General features: G+C 40.0%; 1 protein-coding gene across 1 annotated transcript in view; it reads right to left on the reverse strand.

Annotated features, from left to right (window-relative positions):
• Positions 1-2778: 2778 nt before the first annotated feature.
• IPCEF1 (interaction protein for cytohesin exchange factors 1) overlaps positions 2779-23396 on the reverse strand; it is an 89310-nt gene continuing 68692 nt past the window's right edge. Inside the window, exons 9-11 of the mRNA XM_067542441.1 lie at positions 19424-19808; positions 6235-6425; positions 2779-3749 (exon numbers count right to left, since the gene is read on the reverse strand). Coding sequence (XP_067398542.1) covers positions 3585-3749; positions 6235-6425; positions 19424-19808 — 741 coding nt within the window. The 3' untranslated portion in view covers positions 2779-3584. The remainder of the gene's footprint in view (positions 3750-6234; positions 6426-19423; positions 19809-23396) is intronic.

Here is a 23396-nt window from a genome sequence, read left to right on the forward strand (position 1 = left end):
TATACAAACATATGCACACTATATATATTCTATAAAATGTGCAACAGATTTATGCATTGTCTTTATATTTTCCAAGGCTTTGGCCAAGTTCCTAGACTGAGGTCCAGCAGTTTGGTGTCACTTCTCCAGTGGAAAGCAACCATAAATTCAGCAGATCAAGCCCTTAAAGGGACTCTTCCTGGGTAGCTGTTTCCTTGAGTTGTACATTGCTCCTGTAGTGGCTCCTATACCTCCTACTCTGGCTGTCAGCATTGGGGATGTGGCTAGGGAGAAGGTGTTCTGTTTGGGGCTTCCATAAACCTGGCTGCCATATGGACCCTTGGGGCCATTGGCAGCTGATGAAGGTGAAAGAATCTTGAGACCATGGCCTGGTACAGAAAGCCCCAGAATAAGGAAAAGCAATGGGCTCTGTGCCAAGTACCCCATGCTTACAGGAGATCTGTCCCTTCATACTTTAGTTATATGGTTTATCTTTAAGGCTTTTTAAAAAAAAAAAATTCTTATTATCTAAAATCTTGACAATCTGATTTTTTTTTTTTTTAAAGAAACAAGAGGAAATATTCCAAGTGTGAGTGAAAATATTGGTTTAGCCCTAATTTGTTTGTTGGGTAGTGGGTACACACTTAAAGAAATGACAAATGATTAGCTTTAAGGAAATAATTCTTACCAGGATGATAAATACCACTAAAAAAATCTGGAGTTTTGTTGTTCACCAGGAACAACTGGAAAAAAAATGCTTGAAATCTAAAAACCTTATAAGCACTTCCTTCGTTTAATAAGTCATTATTTTCTTGATTTCTCCTAAACACTATTTTCTGCAAATTCCTGAAGTATTTTACAGCTTCGGCTGCAACTGGCAAAATATAAACCTTAAGCATACACACACATGCAGACATAAAACAAAAAACCTTCCTTATGTTACAGTTAAGGTTGCTAAGTGCAATTCAAGAGAATGAGCTGGGTGGGTAAAGCTGATATCAGATCTATTTACATCACTCAGCTTGTGGTTTTCATAGTTGAGGAGGTTTAGTTGAGAAGGTTTTGTGGTTTTGTTTCAGTGATTGTTTCAGTCTCTTTCTCAGATTCCCACACCAGCTTTTACCACCCAATTTTAGTGCCCAGCCAGTCCTTGTTCTCTAGCTACAGCTCTCCACAGTCCAATACGGACCCTGATTCAATAACCAGTCCCACTCTCTGGTTCCAGAACTGATGCAGTGCTGGTATCCCAAATCCAACTCTGCTCCTTAGGCTGCATCACCCAACCAGCTCCTGTTTTTGCCACGTGTGTCTCGCCACCCCTCAAGTCCGCTCTTCTTTCTCTGCTAATATCTGCAGAAGGGAAAACCTGCCTCACTGGAACTTATACAGTCCACCTAAGCAGGGCTCCCCTCAATCAAACTTTAGTAGATTTACCAGCTGCCAAAAGTGCCTGTACATCAGACTCTCCCCTCTTCCTTGCTCCCTTCTGCATTCAGTTCCCACATCCAACCCATTCCTAATGATCCAACATTTCTTGGACGTTCTAGGATACAGCTAAGTGGTTAGATCCTGAAACATTAACTGAATAGTAATGAAATATCTCCAAGCAATTAAACTAATTGCTAAGTAAGTGGAGGAGAGTCAGTCTGTTCCAATGAACATGGTTAATATTAATTTTCATAATCAAAATTCTAATAACCCACACTATGCATACAGGTAGGTCAATATCTGCAAATGTCTCAATTTTGGTGTTTATAATGTATTCTCCTTTGAAGCTAGATGAGTCCAAAACTTGCTGAGAACATCTTTACACACTGCCTAACTGGCATGCATCTCCTTACACACCAGAGTATTTGAGTGTGTATCTTTAAATGCTAGTTCCTATGGTGGGAATGCATTTAATAAAGAGGATTATTTCTTAAAACTCAGTGACTTTACAAAGTAGAATATGCTCATATGTGCAAATCAAACTATATTGGGAGTTCAAAAATGTATCCCTATGCTGAGAAACCTAGGGCTGAAAATTATGACACATTGCAGCAAAAAATGTAAGTTTTAATTTTTGATTAACTAGTATGTTAATCAAAACTATGCCATCTGGGATTATGAAACTATACCACCTGGGGTTATGAAATTTTATAGAAAAATATTTTCCTACCCTAGAATTTACACTGAAATTTTCAACCAAATCTCATACCCAGATCAAAAGGTATAAGCAAGGATGCCAAAATAAAGTTTACAATGCAATTCTCAATGTGTCAGTAACTTTGAAATGATCTGAATAATATGGATTTTATATGAATAATATGTATGTGAAGACTGAGCAGGCATTTCTCTTAAAATCAACAGATAAACAATCTTATCTGTAACGTGATTCTTTCTACAGTAGGGAATCCACAGTACATAAATATATAAATAAAAACATATACAGTACATGGTCACACATTCAGGTAAGTCATAAAGTGACATATATATTAACAAAAATATAAGCAACTATGTTTTATGTTTTTGGTTCTGCCCAGCTCTGCCACTGCCTGCTGAGTGTCTTTGGGAAAGTCACTGCCCTTCTGTGTCTCCATCTCCCCATCTGTAAAATGGGGATAATGATACTGACCTCCTTTGTAAAGAATTTTATGATCTGCTGATTAAAAGCATTATATAAGGACTATTATTATGACTATGAATTCAAGATGCACTTGTACTTTACGTATCCACTTTTGTAAAAAATATGTAAGCAGAAAATTGTCCTTTACTGAGTCCTATACTCCATAAGAAAAGTTGAAACTTGGTGAGACAGAGTTTCCACATTGCAGAACAATTTATTTGTCACCAACACACATTAAAGGACCCGCTCCAGAAGATGTAGGAAAACAGCATCTTGATCTTGTCCATACACAAACAGGAAATGTTTATGGTGTCAAGCTGTCCATTGACTGAGTGCCTTGAAAATTATTTAAAATTCAAATATTTCCATAATAATTATCCTACTTGTCTCTGTTGAAAACGGTAATGCAGTCAAAACAAATATAAGTAGCGATAAAAGTTCTTATTTGTAGTTATCTTGAAAAGACAAGATGTGGTAGCAGAAAGGTTTGTATCTTGTTAGCATTATGATTGCTTTTAAAAAGTTCTTTCCATCAATAGGTTACATGGTTAAAATGACCCCAAAAGTCTAGTATCTACAATATGTACATTTCTCTGTGACTTTCAGGTGTTTGTGTGCTCAGTTTATCTCTAATGAAAGATCAGCCATTCTTGAATGTAAATCCATTTCTTCTCTGCTTAATATAACATTTGCCTCAGTTGTGTACCCAGAAGGGGCAGCTTTTTTTAATTTTTGAGTTCCATTTTTTTTGGCATGAAATGAGTTTGGAGAGAAGAAATAATACTTTGGAGAATGGGTTGTTTTCCTTTTAAAAGGAAAGATATAAGCACTTGGAAAAAACAAAACCTGAAACTGTAGTAGCTTAAAGCATCACTAGGTAAAGAGGGACAGGGAGGAATCCTGTCACATACTGGAGGTCCCACTGTCCTCAGATAGTTCCAGAGGGGTAGCTGTGTTGTCCTCAGATAGCATTTTCAATTAAAGAAGGTGGTAGATTCATCTATGCCTCCTTGTTATTCCCTTCATGCACATCCAGGGCATCCTGCTGCTGATAGATATCATGGACCAACATGGTGTTTGTGTTCTTCCATTCTCTATACTTCCTTGCTGTCAGCTCAGGATCCTCCAGCAACTGGTTAATCATGGCCAGGTCATGTTCTTTACACTAGTAGGAAAATAAGAAGGTTAATAAATATATATATTTTCCATACAAACTGTAAACCTTATTTTCCTTAATAAAAACTGCATGAGCATTACAGGACCCTCCCCTCATCAAGCTGGCAAATTACCCGTCTTGGCAATGTGATCCCCTTTTTGATTATAGGAATTTTAAAACATAGCATGGGGCAAAAGTTTGTTCCAACTGAAGTTATGGTTCTGTTTATGCCTGGGTATTTATAATATCCCAGACTTTTCATAGGATCTTTGCACAAGAGCTCAAGAGAAGAGTTACATGAAGAACTGGTCACTTTTCACATTTCACAATGGGGAAATGTTCTTACTTCATGGACTTTTCTTCCATATCTATGGAGAGAAGATTAATTTCCACCATTCACTTAGCGTGTGAAACTTTCTGCTCACAGCTTCCCTCTCTTCCTAACCATTCGAAGTATGTTTTGCTAATGATATACTGTGGCAACAACAGTGATTCATTGCTACACATGTGGAGTAGCAAGTTCAAAATAATAATCACAGTCAGCCTTGGTGTGTTCATAAATCACTCTGCTTTAAGATAATCAAGATTTAGTCAAACACAGCAAATATAGATCAGATGTAAGACTTCCCTGAGTTCCACATTTCCAATAGATCATGAAGGTTTAATTATGTCCTGCTTCATATAATATTAAAAAGAAATTATTTTAAAAGCATACTTTTCTACTAATGCATAGAGTTTGGCATTTTCCTTACGATAAGAATGTGTCTTCCAGTTTAGCTAATGTGTAAAGAATTCTAATTGTCTCCGTGTGAAATTCTCTAATGCCATATTTGTCTTGTCAACACTCAGATTTCTGGGTTTAAATAAAGCAAAACGTACCACATTTTCTGCATTAAGAAAAGCATCCAAGAAAACGATCTTTCCATACTCAACCAGTGTTAGACCCCCCGCCCCAAAAAAAAGTCTAAAGTTATAAAGAATGCTAACCACTGTCAGATCATTTATTTACCCAGAAGGATGTGAATACCCCTGGCAAATAAACGAAAACTCTAATAGCACTAAAGGCCCCCAACTCACTATTATTCTAATGTGAAAATTTAATATTAACATGTGAGATACCAATCCACTTAGCACTAAGCAGTTCTGTTCTTCCCTTTACTGGTGATACACACTACACTGGAAAAGCCATGTAACATTTTTCTGTCTCCCTGTTTCCTTGCCTGTAAAATGGGGATACTATTTATCTACCTTATAAGTGTGTGGTGGGGATTACTTTATTAACAATTGTAACATGCGTTGAGATCTTCAGACAGAAGATGCTATAGAAGAATGGATTATTGTCAGTCTCAGAACAGCCGAATCGGCAATAATGCCATGAGAAATCTCTATAAATTTCTCCAGAGTACACGACTTAAAGCTAAGTAAAAACATTTGGGGTAACATACTCGATTCTTATGTCTAGTGACATAAAACCAAAAGAATGGGGAAACCAATTTTTTAATGTTCATTCAAACCTCTCTACTTACAATTTAATTTTATATTAATAAGTTTTCTCTCTCCTCCAGTAGCACCCAGAACCAGGACTACAAATTCCAACACACAAATGAGGCTCCAAGTGAATCCTATCCATTGCAGAGTCTATCTATCGGACTCTGCAGGGAATGTTCTGAGAAACCTTCACATCCTCTATCCACGGTAAGATTCCAACATGAAAGCAGGATGCCTGTGTTATTAAAACTATTTTAGTTATAAGAGGCCCTTAAAATAGCTTTGGCACATCCTGTGCATTCTGCAGTAATCACTTAAGGAAAATTTTCTTGGCTAAGGGTCATTTGTTTGTCCTTTATTATCAGTGTACTTTGTCTGCTCCCCCTCCTTTGAAGCTCCCCTGTTCAGTGCACTCGCCAAACACCCACTGAGGCTATGTCTTCACTGACGGCAGCAAATTCGCCGCCGTCAGATCGACTTATCTGGATTGACTGAGTGGTCAGTGAAGACCTGCTCAGTCAATCCAGAAATCAACGTATGAAGACCACCTTTTCAAGTGGCGTAGTGCTGTGTCGACAGGAACGTGGTTCCCGTCAGTGCAATGCAGTGAAGACAGCGTGCAGAACAGAAGCACAGAAGTCGATGGGAGTCACGCAAGTTTTTTGTATAGTTTGCGTAACTCCGGTCGACTGCTGACGAATCTCCGAGGTAAGTGAAGACAAGCCCTTAGTTTGTGAATTTTACAACAGACTAAAATATGATCTCTTATTAAATTCCTGACACCTTTTCCAATCAGGCTGGAACCATATCAAGAACAGCTCTTTCTGAACTCTTGCTTCCACTTTCAAATACATCCAGAGCCAGGAGAAAGTGAAAAATCATTTCAAAGACTTAACTGAGTGACATGGCACTTTGAGGTTTGGGTGAAGCCTAGAATTGTTTCTTTTTTAATCCAAACTGGTTTTCTCTTTTTAAGTTTGAACTTGATCCCCTTGTGAAGCCTCACCTTTAACGTGCTATTCAACATTCGGATCTTGTGGAGCTTCTCATTAATAGAGGGGTTTTTGCTTCGTTTGATGAAAGACTTTCTGAGCTCTTTTTTGGTTGAAGGTCGACGGTCCCCAATGGGAGACAAACTTGCTTGCTCTAGTGACTTGTAAAGTCGCTCCATTTCATCTTCAGAGCATTTTGCCTGTTCTATAAAGAAAAGAATTATAATAAAGATAAGAATGTGAATATGACAGTGATGCTGGATTCAATTAATAGAAAGGATCGTCACAAAGTTAAAGAGACCATATTTTCAAAATAAAAAGAGAGGACAGTTTTTCAGTTACATACATATGACAAAAAATAAGTAAGTGCTGGTATTAATATGTCCAGCATCTGTCTCAACAGTGACACAAGTATATTTCTTGAAGTGAAGGGCTATTTTATGTTCTGAATGTCTTTATTATAAAACTCTGAACAAGTGTTATTAACACTCACTTTGAGCAAAAAGAAGCTTTTATAGTATCTACACTCATTCAGCTTTTCCCTTCATTCCAAACACTGTTCATCACTCTGAACATTTGTTCCACTGGTCTCTCTCTGTTCCTAGAAAACACAGAGCAAATTCTGCTTGGTACAGCAATACGTCTTGAACTAACATTTTGACATTTTTAAGCACACAACCAAAAATATTTTGATTGAGGGAATGAAAAACAGCCATTTTTGGAGTCACGATAAATTTTCCGAGATGCTGGGACAATCTATGAACAACTAGGACATATGGTCACATTACATATAGTTGCCAAATTTCAGAGACTGACTCTGGCACAGAATGCCTCATGGAACTTTCACAGTGAATACTTGTTTATTCTCTGTTTCAATTATTCCTTTCAGTTTGATGGCTTCCTAGTTGCAGCACTATCTCCTCTAGAACGGGCAAGTGGAAGAAGGAGAGAACTGCTGGTAAGCAGAAAGATAGGACAAAAGGAGCCCCGGGTAAAAGGTAAAATTTCAAAAAGAAAATATGAAAGCATAGCAATTAATAAGTGCCAGGTTTAGATAGGTGAAGGTTAGTGGCAGAGCATTTTCAATATGGAAATCTTGACTCTGGAACTCATTTTGCTGCTGGTGTGACAGGGCCAGAGACTTTTGTCCATCAGCTCATACTGCAAGTTACACATTTTAGGCTCATCTAGGTAGTCCACATAGTCTTTCTGGACAAAAGCCTGATTTTATTGTTTCTTTCAGTGATATTGGGTCCTTTAATTGGCCGTGGGATAACATTTAACTTTATTTCAATGTTTGTTTTTAAATTGGGCACCGATGTGCCAGCTGAATTTGCTGATCAGACTATTTTATAAACTGAAGTAAATTAAAAAACGAAATATTCCTCCTACCAAACTGTCTTCTGTTCAAGAAAATCTTTTCCTGTCTGAAGGAACAGGCTCCTCCCTTCCACACACACACACTACTTCATACAAAAGAGCCTTCACGTTATGATTGACCTAAACTCTCCAAGGAAAGGATTAATTAATGCTGCCCACGGTGATCCATTTTCTTGGATCTTCACAGTAAATATCTTAAAGAAAAGGTAAATGAAAACCACTGCTGTGTGTCACAGTTACTTTTATAAGCCTATTCCATGCAGGCTGTTGGGTGACCCTTGCAGCACTAGGGGAGATAAAAGAGGAGGCTAAGAACCAAGATTTGAATCTAAGCATATGTTTGTAAGGTTTTTCTATAGCACCTATGACCACAATATCTAAGGACTTCATCTTGTATCCACTGAAGTAAATGGAATTTTTCCATTGACTTCAATGGGTAGTGGATCAGGCACAAAATGTTGAAGTAGATCTTTCCCAGGTTCTAGAAAGTTCTGTTTTCTTTCCCCCCCACCTCCCAATGCATTGTAAAACCCTTTGCTTATAGTGGGAAAACTTCAGATTTATGGTACGTTACAAATATTTGTGTTTCTAGTGCTCAAGACGTGTGTGTTATCAGGCATTTTTACATTATTCTGCAAATATAAATAGGCTGACTGTACCTTGACTGGAACTAAATATAGCTTATGGCTTTGGTTCAATATTGGGGGTTGGGGAAAGCAACTGCTGTATATTTAACAAGTTACAGGAAACAGGAAAAAAAATGCACGTGCTAAGTATTATACATGGCAATAATACTTCCTGAAACTTGCTGACTCAGACTGTGAGTCTCAGAATTATAACTAGTTTCCTTCCTATTTACTTTGGAAGAAGCAGCTGCATTTGGTTCAAAAGCAGATTCCTACTCATAGCAGAGCTGGTTTTGCTGGTAACACCACACATCAGGATCCTCAATGTGACATTCAATTTTAGAGTGAAGGTAACAATTATCAGGTGTCTAAGCAACACAGAAAACAGAAAGAAATGGACTTTTTTTTATTAGCCTCATGCAGCAGCCCAAAACACAATACTCAGGGACTATGGGGAACTTTCTTTTGGAGCTAGTCAGTGATGCTCACCAATGTACTATAGGGGCCTCTGAAGAGCATGAGGCATGCAATTCATGAACATACCTCTTCTGATTTCTGCATGCTGATGTCTTATAGAGAAAAATTGCTATTCTAAATAATAATCAGGGGGTTTTATGTGGCAGCACAGATTATTAATTCCTAGGCCATCCGGCCAATTTTCAACCTTTTTTGGATCAATTCCCCTTTCCATCACCTCCACAAAACATTGCAATTGAAAGGATTCTCAACTTGCTACTAAAACATTCACATAGTCAAAGGCCAAAACCAGCTATTTATCTGAGAGCCTGTATGACAGTAAGCTGATGAAAATTCACATTTAATTAAATTACTTCATCAATTCAGAGAGGTTACGAACAGAAGGGACCATTGGATCATCTAGTCAAATCTCCTAAACTTCACAGGCCATTATATGTCACTCATTTACCACTCCATTAAGTGTAAAGACTTGTGTTCTCATCCTACCTGCCTATTTTTTCAATTTAAATCTTATGATACAAGAAGGAAGGATTTCCTCATGGCCAAAAACTCTATACAGCAGCTCCCAAGTGACTAGCATGTCAAAGATCAGAGCAGCATTTTGAATTCCACTTCCAAAGCCTTTCAGAACTACAAAATGAAAGAATGTTTCCAAAAAAGTGGGTCAGAGTCAGTAGATTTTACATACAAAGCTGTTTTGCTCAGGTGAATAAAAGTAGTAATAGTGTAGAATCTAAATGGAATTTTAGGAAATGGTTTAAAAGAGGGGGTCTATTGACCATGGTCTACGGTGCAATGGTGGAGTGGTCATATGACGTTCTTTGTTTCCAGTTGCTCATCAACCAGGAGCTGTAACCAAGGAGAAGAGCTGCCACCAGAAAAGTTAAAAATAACTAAATAAATATTTTCCTAATGTTCCTTTTTTCTAAGCAAACCCTGTAGTTATCAATAGAGAACATGTCTGTTTATAGATCAGAAGGTTTCAGATTGGACTCCTGCCTGGCTTGTAGCTCTGACCTTAGCGGCCTGCCTTTTAAATTCCCCTTCCCCAAAAAAACCCTATGCTTTGTGGTCTTGAAAATTTTACTCAATATTTCATATTCAGTGCTATGTGACTGCAAATGTGAGAGATGATCCAGGTGATTGTGAATGATAACTCAGATGTGGTCCATGCCATTAAAATGCTTGAGAATGCCTCCTTTTAATGAGTTAAGTAGGTGTCTTTAACAAGTCCAATAAACAATTGGTGATCATAAAAGATACTTAGCACTTAGACAGCATTTATCAACTTTGAAGTTTTTCACAAGCCTTTTGTCATGTCAGAAAAAAGGCCTAATCTACACTACAGACTTTTGTCAACCAAAGTCAGCTTTTTGCATCAAAACAGTGGTGGAATACACACTGCAATCCCTTCCTTCAGTCCCGCCGACCCAACTCCCCTGATTTTGTGACAAAATAAAACTGTCTCAGCAAGAGGTGTAGAGCTTTTTGAGCCAAACTTTTAACAGCAAAGCATCAGTGTAGACACCATACTTGGCTCTGTCAAGGTAAGTGGCCTCCAGGAAGTGTCCCATAATGCTCATTCTGTCCACTCTGGCCATCAGTTTGAACTCTGCTGCCCTGCAACCATCCTCCTCTCCCCCTTTAAAGTCCCGGGAATTTTTGAAATTCCACTTCCTGCTTGGTCGGTGTGAAGAGCTGAGATCGCACCTTTCCAGCTGACCATGAGAGCTCCACATACCAAATGCTCTCTCGCTTGGAGCACACCAGAGCTTCTGGAGCTGATCAGCATTTGGGGAGAGGTGGCTGTGCAGTCCCAGCTCCACTCCAGCTGAAGGAACTCTGATACCTATGGTCAAATTTCTCATTTAATGGCAGAGAAGGGCTATGAACAGGACATGCTGCAGTGCTGTGCGAAAGTCAAAAAGCTGCAGCAGGGGTACTAAAAGGGAGTCAAACCATTGCTCTGGCACACAGCCAAAGACTGCCACTTCTATAGGTAGCTGGAAGCCATCCTCAGTGGCAACCCCACCTCCTCCACCAACAGACTCATGGATACTTCCGCAGGTCCGGGAGCAGTGTACACTGAACTCAACCCTGATGAAGTAGTCGTGAACGAGGAGGTCAAGTTGGAGGACGATGCAGAGCAGGGGACTGGATCATTTGGTGATGTGGGAGTCAGGATTTCTTCTCGACCCTGGAGGGTTCGAGTCAGTCCAAGTCCTACAGCTCTGGCATGCAGGACGCAGGAGAGGGGAGATCAGGTAAGTGATTTTTTTGAGTTGAGGTTGCTCAGTTACATGAGGTACGGCTGTCCTTTGCTTTGTTGCATTATACATCCGGTTGAAGGGATAGAAATGCACAAGAATAGCTGTGTTTGCATGTGCTTCCCATTCCCCTGTTCAGCTAAGCAGTGCAACTGAAAAGTGTACTAATGAACTCCAAGATTTCATGGGAATCATCCAAATATTTGTCTAGGAAACTTTCCTGGAGGTATTCACCAATCCTCTGCCAGAGATTCCTCAGCAGAGCTGCTTTGTTTCTTCCCCCATTGTGGGAAACTTTCTCACGCTAATCAGCAATCACTTGTGCAGGGACCAAAGCGGCACACAGGTGAGCAGCATAGACACCCGGTTTGAAGCTACTTGCATGGAGGCGATACACCCTAGCATCCCTGCTTACTCTCAGGAGTGAGATATCGGCTTCTATGGCCCCCGCCTTTGGAAAATGGTGGCACAATTTGAAATTTTGTACCTATCTACTTGCATCTATATCCCCAAACACCCAGCTTGGGGGCTCCCCCCACAGTAACTCACCATGCCCTGGTTGATCATCAAGCTGTGCACTTGCCAGGGGACAGTGAGAAGGAGGTGTAATTTAGAGTAATGCACCAATGCTGTTATTGCACTCACAATAATGCTTCTGTTCATTGTGCTTCTATGGATGTGCACTTGAGAGGAACCCCCCCCCCCCCCCCCCCACACACACACACACCTGCCAAGCGCCTGTGGCTGATAAGAAAATGACCACAGAGAAGCAAAGATGAGATGTTCCAAGAACTCCTCAAGTCCTCTGAGGTGGGAAAAAAAAAAGGGGGGGGGGCATGGAGACACACTGTGTCTGAAAATCAGAAAGCTGATAGGCCGGAGAGGAGGGAAAACCAGGAGTGAGTAATTGCAAAATTAAGGTTGGATGTTCTGATAAAGTAAGAACTGATTCAAACTTGACCTGGAACTAAACATTTTCTTTAGATATTTTCTTATGTTCAAATAACACGATGTACTCACAAGTTATTTGCTATCTTTCAGCTTTGAACTTCTGGTTCCACCTATGACTGGAAGCAGAGTACTGGTACAGTATAACACAAGATACAACTCAGTATTCTATTCCAGATAGAAGCAAGACAGGAAGTATAAGAAATCTCACAAGAAAGCCAGTTCTCATGAGCTTTGTGAACGTATATTTTAGGGCCCAGTGACTTCAATAGTTCATATAAAACTTGAGCAACCTTGGGGTGTATTATTGTGTCACTGTAACATACTTGCTTTGGGTTCATTAGTGAAAGGATATGCAGAGAGTACACGCCACTCAGACTCATATGTCTCAGTGAAAAATCAACAGGTCATCTATACTTTGACTCCCATGTAACATTTTATTGATTCAGGGCTTTCCCTGGGGGTATGCTGATCAGCCAAACAGGGTGTGTTCTGATGATATAACAGAAAAAGTGCTGAAGAGTTTGGGTAGGTGAGCTTTCTCTAGGACCTTTCTGATCTTCCTTCGTCTTTCCACTGGTTCATCTAGCCAAACTCAGGTCAAGTTGTTATTCACCTCCAGAAACGTATTTCAAAACTCATAACAAATTATCATTTTTCTCTATCCCTTCCCTTCAGAATAAGAATATTTAAACCATGCAAGTTAAGCCATATAAATGCAACTGCAGCACTTCTTTGTCTCATCCAAATTTTTCAGTTCAAAAGTGAAAGATAAAAACCATGTTCATTTTTCTCCCAAGAGCTGCAGGGGCACAGGGAGTAAAGAATAAACAGCAACAACGAAAGACTGAATAATATTAATAGAGAAGAATTACAACTGCTATATCCTTTTACATTTCTTTGACATCATTAACTACATGCTTCTAAACTGTACGATGATACTAAAGACCACACCCCCTAATCATTTTTACAGTATCTTTCAACCAAGAATCCCCCAGCATTTTACAACCATTGTTTTGTTTAGCCTCACAACACTTCTGAAGGAATTATGTCTGCTATACAGGTGAGCAAATTGAGGCCCAAATGGATTGTGACTTGCCCAGTGCTACAGAGAGACAAAGAGGCAGAAAAGGGAACAGAACCCACGACACTCAACTACTTGTTCTAAATAAAGCACACAGCTTGTCAATTAGGTCAGATTGTCAAACCAAGTCATCTGTCTGCTGCAGCCTCCTTCTCTGCTGCACACAGCTATTTCTTGTGGCTATCACAATGGCCCTACTTCTGACCGTACCAAATATTTTGGTGTCAAGATTCACAGCAGAGAAAAGAGATTGGAAGGAGAAGTGAAGAAAGAGATAACTCTGCGCCTCCATCTTATGCCTGCCTCTCTCTTTCTCTCACATCTTATCTCCTTTCCCAGTTATGACTGAGAGTAGAGGTTAAACAAACTAGTCCCGATGAATGCAGAGCTGCAAAACTCAACGCTGTAATAGTGATAGAGAGAAGAAACAGGAAAGACATATCATTACAAACATTAAACACCAGGCCATTTACCCCATTTGTATTTCAGGTTCAGAACTGAACCCATTTTTAAAGAACTGAGACCTGACTGGGAACTGCACAGTTAAAAGCACTTTCGCAAGATTCTGAAAAATGTAAAGGTAAATTTTCACTTTCAAATGTTGATCCTTGTCTACATCTAACAGAATTATCACCAAAATAAAGCTCAGGTTAGCCATGTCCAGATTCAGGGCTACCTACCACATGCAGTGTCAGAGTCTCTCCTGCAGCAGAACTCCACCAGGAGAACTCTGTTCGTTACCTACAGCCAGAATCTGACCCCTTTACACAGTCAGAGCAGGAAAATGGGGGCAAGGAATACAAGAGAGTATTGGCTTGTGGCATTATTAGTAGAGATGGGTTAAACCAATGTCAACTCTGAAAACCAGGAACTGTTCAGAGCCAGATCTTGTTAACCAATTCCTTCCCACAAAGCCACCCCTGCCAAAGTTTGAAGAAAAGCCTCCAGTTTTGCACTCTCTCTAATTCTCAAATATTATTGGTCAAAATGAAGCAACGAAGAACCAGCATGAAAATCATTCACCGGAAGAATTTCTTGCATTAAGACCAATAACCTCAGTTGGTCATAAATCCTCAGGAAGTGCTCTGGAAAAAGGATGTTATTGCTGCTGTAGAAGACACTTATATAAATATAAATAAACGTTCCCATTCTCTTGTAGTAATGTTTCAATATCTTCTGCTTCCTTTCTTTCTCTGTTGTTATTTGCGATGGTGGTCAGAATCAGGCCCTTTGTTCCAACAGTTGCCAAAAGAAATAAAAAATTATAGGGATTGGTTCTTGAATGTGCCTAGTTGCCCTGGAGAAGGAAAGACAAATCCCTGGATACAGAGCACGTAGTCAGATACTTGTTTATATTCTTAACTGACTAGTGTTTACTTCTCTGTTTCTTTGTGCCAGATGAAGTTTTGATTCCTTTGTCTTATGTGCAGCAGGCAACAATACTGCAATATTAATTTCTATAAAAAGCAGAAGATGATGGAAACCTGTTACATTTACCTACAGAGAATATTCCCCTCCATCTTCTTTCTTATCTAGGGTTTTGTACCACACTCATTTCTATGATATCTATGATACTTTCGTCAAAATATAGAGCATTGGATTAAATACTACTACTACTATTTAATAGTGCTGTGAAAGCCTCAAAACGTTCAGCATTTCCATTTGACCAACAACTCCAATCTGAACATTTAGCTTAATCCTTTGCATCTCGTAAGGACATACCCGTTCTCTCTTTTTTTAAATAAATTTGTTTCATTTCTGTTTTCCTGTGTCCATGTAAGGTTACTTCCTTATCATGATATTAGTATGACCCAGTATATATTTTTGGGTTTACTGAATTCTATCTCTAAAAGGTGTATGACATAATAGAGACTCTGCTGGTCTAGCTGGGATTATGTTTCATAAATTTACCATTGCTTGTTCCTATTCTTATCAGCTCAATATTATAGTTGGTTTTCTTTGTAGCAGAACTTTTTTTAAAACTGATGTTGAAGTGTTTATTCTTCTCTTGCCAGTATATCATTAAACCAAAATTTATGGTTTAGTTTTGAACATTCTCTCAGATGTAAAATAACTGTTTAAAATGGTTTTTATCCCAGTTTTTTTCCTTTATATACCTAGTTATCCATGGTGCACACAATTTTGATAGAAAATAGCAAAACATCCAGCTAAACTCAGCTGAAGACAAACAAAGCGGTGCATCTACAGTGAACCTGATGTTGGGCTTTGCAGTGAAAGGTTCGGGCTTTGAAAGTTCTCATTTTGGATTATGGAACCCTTTACTCACCAGGCCCCCTTCCTTCCTACATATCCCTTTCCACAAAGTCACAGCTACTCTTCCCCATATATCAGGCTTTTCCCCATGTAGATTCTTTTTCCTGTCTTTTGATAATCAAAGAGTTCTTCAGTGCTGGCAACCTTTCACCTAGTCCTTCACTGCTGCCACTGTATTAGAAATTCCATTCTAATAATTCCCTTTGCGAAAGGGCCTCAAAGTAGATTGTGTGACTGGTTATTTCTCTCCCCTCGAGAGTGAAGAAGGAGGAGTGTGCATGGAGCTGAATGTTTCAGAGCCAGAATATTCATCAAATGTATAATTGTTCTGGTTACAGTGGTTCAGGTGATTAGGTAATAGGAATATTGTGCCTTCAAGAAGCAGCGATATAATCTGGGACCTTATCCTTTTAGACCTTGCATATCCTCTGCCTTAGAGATAGGAACTAAGAGCAAAACTGTAGTACAGTAAAGTGAAGAACCAATGCTGATTGCATTAACAATTCTTCAAACCATGGTATAATTGTTTAAAACAGTTATTTTGTTCTGTTGTTCCTTGCTCTAAATAGAGTATTTTTACATCTGGTTTGCCTGGGCTTTGCACCCCTTAAATGTAGTTCACAGGGTTCAGACACATCCCTATCTGGAGTGCAAAGGTCCTGCTTGATGAGCCTCAGAACCAGCATTATATCCTTTCCAATATGCCCATCTCAAGCTGGAACCCTGGTTTTCTCAAATCTCAGAGCTGAAATACCATGAAATTTATCTGCCACTGAGACGTCACACTCCTCCCCCCAAAAAAACTTGAGGCAATAAAAAGCTTTCACTCGCCACCGCACCCACACCAACCAAATAAGGGAGAGAAAGACATGAACAGTATGTAACTGGATTACTCGATAACGAGTTATGATGCACACAAGCAAACACTGAGTTATCCAGTTTCCATAGTGACTACCTTGTTGAAGTTATCTATTTCTGGAATTCCATCATACACCATCAATAGCAAGGGAGCAGTTTGCAAGCACTCTACAGTATTTGACAGCTGCCAGCTAGACAATGGGGGAGGAGGAAATTTTCTCCAAAATACCTTCAGCTATTTTAAACCAGTGTACCAATGGGATCTCTATAACTTCACAAGACAATTATACCAAAAGGTTCAGAGATTTTCTTCTTTGTTTTTAGTGGTGGGTATTGTTTTATCTTTGTACAACTGGTATTCATAGTTTTTTGTATATTTGTAGCTTATAACATATTCTTGTGCCTATTAATTATCCTGATAACTCTTAGATACAAGGTGGGTGAGGTAATATCTTTTATTGGACCAACTTCTGTTGGTGAAAAGAGACAAGCTGGTCCAATAAAAGATATTACCTCACCCATTAGAGTCTCCCTAATATTCTGGGACTGACATGGCTACAATTACACTGTCTATGCTAAATTTTAGTTATACAAGTAATTGTCAAAACAACTTCATAACTGCCACGTGTAGCATTACCCTAGTATTCATGGTATAAAGATTACCGAGAATATCACAGTAGTATGTACTAAGCAAAAAAAGGTAAACCTACAAACATTGAACAGCAACTTCTGAGTGATTGGGGGAGTCCTCTCCCAGAGGCACAGACCCAAGCAAATACTGCACCGCATCGCCTACTATTAAAGGAAGCTTACTCCTGCTGAGCAAAACCATGAGATCTTGGACAAAGAGTTCTTGGCTATTAACCATACCTTTGAAAAGTGATGTCACTATCTGGAAGGGGCCCATCATCCAGTCCATGTATTTACTGATCTAAAGAACTACAAGTACCAGTGCAAGGCCAAGGCCATAAACCAACAACAGCTCCAGTGGGTCCCATTTTTCTCCCGGTTCAACTTTACCTTGACCTACCTCCCTGGAACTAGAATAGCAATACTGACGCTTTGTCCCAAAGGTACGGCGCTGACCCACGAGGCCCCAGTCCAGAGCCAATCCACATTCTCAAGTCCCATAATTTCCTCAATGCAACCCACTGCCAGGACTTGCTGACGCTCAGCTGCTCTGCCTCTGTTTCTGGAATTCTACCCAGTGAGATGGCCGTTATTGACAGAGAATCACATTAGACCCAGGAGGGGATCACATTCGTAACAGACTGCATCTGTGTTTCCCCTGGACCTTCAAGAGTGGCTGTTCTTCAACTGTGCCATGACTCCACCCTGGAAGGACTCTTGGGGTGATATAAAACCCAACAATTAACATCCAGTACTTCTGGTGGCCCCTATGCACACCACAATAGAGACCTTTGTTGCTTCCTGCCAAATGTGTGCCTGCATCATGACCCCATGCCAGAAACTCTATGGTTTCCTTCAGCATCTGGTCTCCTCCAACATCCTCCCATCTCAGCCTGGGAGGCCATTTTCTTGGACTTTGTGGTAGAACTATCAGAATCCAGTGGTTTCGTGACCATTCTAACAGTGGTAGATTGCTTTTCAAAAGTAGCCCACTTCATTCCTGCTTCGGTTTACCCTCAACAGAAGAAACTACCTGGCCTGGCTATGGTTAAACAACAAAGTCTGTCTTCATGGCCTCCCAGAAAATATCACCTTTGATCAGGGGCCCCAATTCACTATCTGCTTCTGGGCCCTATGTCTATTAGGGGTCAACGTACACCTAGCCTCTGTCTACCATCCTCAGTCTTATGGCCAAATGGAAAGAATCAATTAGATCCTAGAAAAATATTTATGATGCTACACCAACCACCATCGGGATGACTGGTCTATGCTATTACCATATGCCAAGTTCTTGTATAATAATGCAGCCCATGCAACCACAGGCCACAATCCCTTCTTTGTCAACTATGGGTATCACCACTGATTTCCCCAAACTATCAACATTCTCTCTCAAACTATCAGCTTGGGACCTAGTACAACACATCCATCATATCCAAGAAGATGCGAAGGGACACTTTGAGAAGGCAAAGGGGGATTATAAAAGGCATGTGGACCAGCATAAGTAACAAGGCCCTGCCTACTCTGTAGGACAAAAGGTATGACTTTCTACAGAATACCTCTAGACAGACCCTCTAGAAAACCAGATCACTGGTTCCTTGGCCCATACCAGATCTGGAGACAAATCAATCAGTCAGAGCTCCAGCTCCCTCGATCCCTTAGACTCTAGAGTCTACCTCATATTCCATGTATCACTTCTAAAACCCTAAACTGAGAATACACTCCCCCCTAGAGCCCAATCACCAACCCCATAAGTGCAAGTACAAAGTCAGGAGGAATATAATGTTCACAAAGTCCTTGATTTCAAGGTCAAGTGGGGTGAATAGTGGTACCTGATCAACTGGAAAGGTTATGGCCCAGAGGAATGCACTTTAGAGCCAGCTGAGAACATTCACACTCCTGTCCTGGCTTGGGTCTTTCATAGGCGTCACCATGAGAAACCTAGACCTATGTCACCCAAGAGGATACTCCTAGGAGAGGGGGTGATGTCATGATAGACAGGCCTTGAACCTTGACCCACAGGGTTCCAAGGAGCAGCCATGCTCCAACCCTCCCTTTGTCAGCCTGCTGACAACTTCTGACCTAAGACCCATGAAGCACAGCCCCAGTCTGATGCTCTGCCCTGGATGTCCTATCGGCAGAGTCCCAGAGCAGCCAATTTGCCCACTGGCCCAATTTAAGCCAGGAACAGGAAGCGGTCTGAATAACTGAGACTCACCCTGCTCGGAGCAGTGTGCTTTCCCACTCCTGCTCCCCTGGCTTGACTTCCTTGCATCCCAACTCAGCTTGACTCCTGGCATCTGACTGATCTCCAGTTTGTCTCCTGCCTCTGATTCCTTGGTATCCTGGCCTGGCCTGACTCTGGTTACCAACTCATGGTTCTGATGTCAGATTTGTCTCCTCCTTCTGATGTCCCAGCATCCTGACCCAGCTGATTCTCGACTCCTGTCGCATGACTGTGGGCTCTATCTTTGACCACTAGATCTTGCTGCCCACAACCCAGCTGTGACAGCAGTTTATATACTCAACACACTGTACAGACATTCGCTCTTCAATCACACTCCACTGGCTAGTTTTTCAGAGAAAAAGGAAAAAGAAGAGAGGAAAATGCAGAATTCATATTGAATAGTCCTGCAGAGAGATGCCTCTCTAATATGCTCACCTTTGGATAGTGTCCTCGTTCCTATCAAATCTTGTGGCACAGGTAGGCGATCCCTGCTGCTTTCTGATGAAGTTGTGTCTTCACTTAACAAAGAGTTCCGAGATCCAGTATTAGATTTGAGAAGCTGGCTTTCTGCCATGTCATTACAGTCCACCATTGGATGATCAGCAGCATGAATCTGGACACAGAAGGATAAAGGCTGATCAACCTCTTCCGTGGTGGAAGAGATGTTAACTATGTCAAGCCAAGACTGTCTCTCCGGGTAAGCCATTTTGGCTAGCAAGGAAGAAGAGGAACCTTGTGACTTCACAGTGCTTTCCAGGGAGGATAGAGAAGAGGATGCTTCACTTGATAGAGGCGAAGTCAAGAAGGGCTGTTGCTGAGCCTGTTTTCCAGAATAGATTAGGGGAGGGGGAGAAAAAGTCATCCAATCCCTCCTTCATTTCTTATTATAATGGCCCATGAAATAGAAGATAGCAAAAAAAATCTACAATTTTTCACAAAGTTACCCAAATTTTCAAAGCATGCAAATGAGTGCATGGTCAAAAATCAACAACTTTTCCCCATACGCACTTTCATACGCCCCAGATGGCACACCCTCTTTTGAAAATGTGGGCATATAGCTGTCAAATATCAGCTAAGGCCTATACCAGGTCCCTATACCAGGGACCAGGCTCTGATTAATTGGTTGTCAGTCATTAGGAGGGCAGCAACGGTACTAACTCCAGCATGGACATGCACATCCACTATTTGCACTAGTGAGATTTGCACAAACTCCACCTGTGGAATGTTTATGTTTTGGGTTTGACCTGGTCTCATGGCAACTCAAGCTTCAGTAGATTTTAGTTTTTCCAGCTTTGATGATTTCTGTTCTGGTCACTACAGGGGTATCTGTCCTACCTGTGACTTAAGCCTTGTCTACACTAGGCAGTGGCACTAGTGCAGCTACACTCAAAGGGGGGGCCACCAATGGCTATAATCAGGTCATATCCCCATTGTATACAAGGCCTGAGGTACAACAGGCAAGGTCCTTCACAAGAAGCTACTTGTGAAACTAAAAAGTAATGGGTGAAAGGCAAAATATTGTCATGTCTCAAAAATTGCCTAAGACGGAAAACAAAGAGTAAGAATAAATGGTCAATTTTCATCATGGCAAAAGGTCAACAGCAGGATGTCTCTGGGTTCTTAATTAGGTGTGGTGGTGTTTAATATATTTATTAATGAACTAAAAAGGGCAAGGGGGGAAAAAGCAGTGAGGTAGCAAAATTTGCAGAGGACAAAGTTATTTAGGTTAGTCACACCAGAGGAGACACAGGAATTTCAAAGGGACTTCATCAAGCTAGGTGAATGAGAAACATGATAGAGGACAAAGTCAATGTTGTTAAATGCAAAGTAATGTACACTGGGGGGAAAAACTTGTACTGCTCATATACCTCACAGGGTTTTAATTTTACTGAATCAGCTCAGGAAAGGAACCTGAGCATCACTGTGGACAGATCAGTGAAAACTTCTTTCATCCACATGAAGCTGCAGTCATCAAATCAAACAAGATGTTAGAAAGTATGAAAAATGGGATGGAGAAAAATTACAGAAAATATCATGTAAGTCAATAGTGTGATCTCGTATAGAATACTGTATGCAGTACTGGTCAGCCCATCTGAAAAAGGATATTGCAGAACTAAGTGGAGTTCAGAGAAGAGTGACAAGAATAATTAGGAGCATGGAAAAACTTGATTTGAAGGGAAATTGTAAAGACTGCGATTGTTTATCTTCAAAAGGAGATGAATAAGAAGAGACATTAATATAATAATGAAAAGTATAGAGAAGGTAAATTGGAAGCTTTTTGTTCTCCCTGTCTCTTGACACACTAGCAAAGGGGCAGTCAATGAAAGTAAAAAGATGGCAAATTCAAAACTGATAAAAGGAAATATTTTTCTACAGACAACACAGTTAGACCGTGGCATTGCCACAGAATGTTGGTGATGCTAAGAAATTAGTAAGATTCAAAGAGGGACCAAATGTTAATATAGATGACAACAGCTTCTCGAGTTCTAACAGCTGATGTGAAAAAATTAAAAAAAAGGATTGGAAAGGAGGTAAAACCACATTTTTCAGGTTTTAAAGCAATCTCAAACTACTAGAGATTAGGATGAAATCTTTATGTAAGCATATTATCCCACATCTGCCCACTGTAGATTTGGTACTGACCACTGTCAGAGGGGACTAGCTAGGCCACAGCACTGAGCCAGTATGGCAATTCCTATTTTCCTAAAATAGGACAGATATCTGTAATGACCAGAAGAGAGAACATCAAAACAGGGAGCACTGAAAAATGTTGAGGTTGGGTTGCTAGGGAAACCTGCTGGCATAAGAAAAGCATATCTTCATATAAATGGACCAGTCTAATATACTTATTAATAATACACTGATGTTCCATAGATTAACAGCATCTCTAAAAATCAAATACAACATTTTACATTATGCTACATAAGCTTTTGCAATTCAGTGCTGCTGTAACAGGCACTACTTCCTTTTAAAATTAGGCACGCACAAAAAAATTCAAGCAGTTTCTTCCTGTGGTGCAATTACTAATCTTTGCAGAAAACAAAACGTGTTGATTTCAAACTCTGGGTAGAGCTGTGTGAATAACTCGTTTTTCAGTTCACTGGCTAGTCTGAAAAACTGGGGGGAAGTAATCAGTTTGGGTTGAACCAAAACTGAAACTTTTCAGAATACTGGGTGAATCAAAAAAGGTGAACAAATTTTACTTCATGTCAAACAAAATGTTGTGTGTTGGGTATTTGGAATAAAAGCAAAGGAAATGAAGGGCTAGATTCACAAAACTGGTGGTGGTGGAGGTGCCCTTGTATCCAGTAGCCAGATGGGTAAGGCTGGGGGAGATCCAGGTTGGAATTCCCTCTCTGGAGCAGACACTTGACCTCAGACCTTCCCCCTGCCAGGAGAGTGACTTAATCATTAGGCTATTCTGGAGTGGATCTTCCTCAGGCTCTACTGCTGAAGCTGTTCCACTTCGTATAAAATATTCATTGGGTCAGAGTAGGGATTTGAACCTGGTTCTTCCATATCTCACAAGAAGGCATAATGAGGCACTGGTATCACCATTAGTCCAATTTTTGAATAGTGTGTAAATTCTTTTCTGAATCTAGCTCCAACACTGAAATGTGTCATTTGAATAATGACAAAAGGGTTTATTTTGACAGTTCCCAAATATTTGCTTTTTGGTTTTGTTTTGACTGAAACAATTCACTGACCTTAACAGGAATTTGTTAAATGTTTTGGTCAACCCAAATCTGCATATGTCAACAAAAAATGTTTCATCCAGCACTAATCCTGGGTCACTGTTTGATTGTAGCATTGACTGCATTCTGGTAACTATATTAAAAATGTTTTAAAAAGCAGTTGAATCTGACTCAGCTGCTAATAGAATTCAAATTAATTACACTCTGGTTATGATAACTACAGTGCAGTCTTAGGACATCCACTGTGTTTTGTTTTGTTTTAAATAGAAAAGCTTTACACATCTGTCATAAATGCAAAGGACAAGAAAATACTGTCATAAAATTCATATGCTAGAGTCAGAATTTCCTCATGGTATCGCAAGAAATAAAGCTGCCAATAATAATAATAGGGATCAGGAGGGTTCTCTTCCCTAGAATTTAAGCCAACGAGAGACCATGGTCAAGTATTTGTGCAGCAAGGCAATACAAATAAAAAAATTTTAAAAATGCATGCCAAAGTGACATTAATATTATGATTTTAAATGCTCAAAAGTCAGGAAAGGAAAATGTTGGAATTTACACACGTAAAAGAAAGCCTTTACAATATGTGGACCCTGCATCTGTGTGGACTCTTTTCATTTCCACTTTATATTAAAGAGAAAAGGGATGAGGGGGATGGTGGGGGGAAAGAACTCTTCTAGATCTCTCTTTTCATTTTGTTTTTTTAAAGAAAT

This window comes from Emydura macquarii, unplaced genomic scaffold, assembly GCF_026122565.2.
Source record: "Emydura macquarii macquarii isolate MOO-44397 ecotype Brisbane River unplaced genomic scaffold, CSIRO-AGI_Emac_v2 contig_705, whole genome shotgun sequence".
Lineage (NCBI taxonomy): Eukaryota > Metazoa > Chordata > Testudines > Chelidae > Emydura > Emydura macquarii.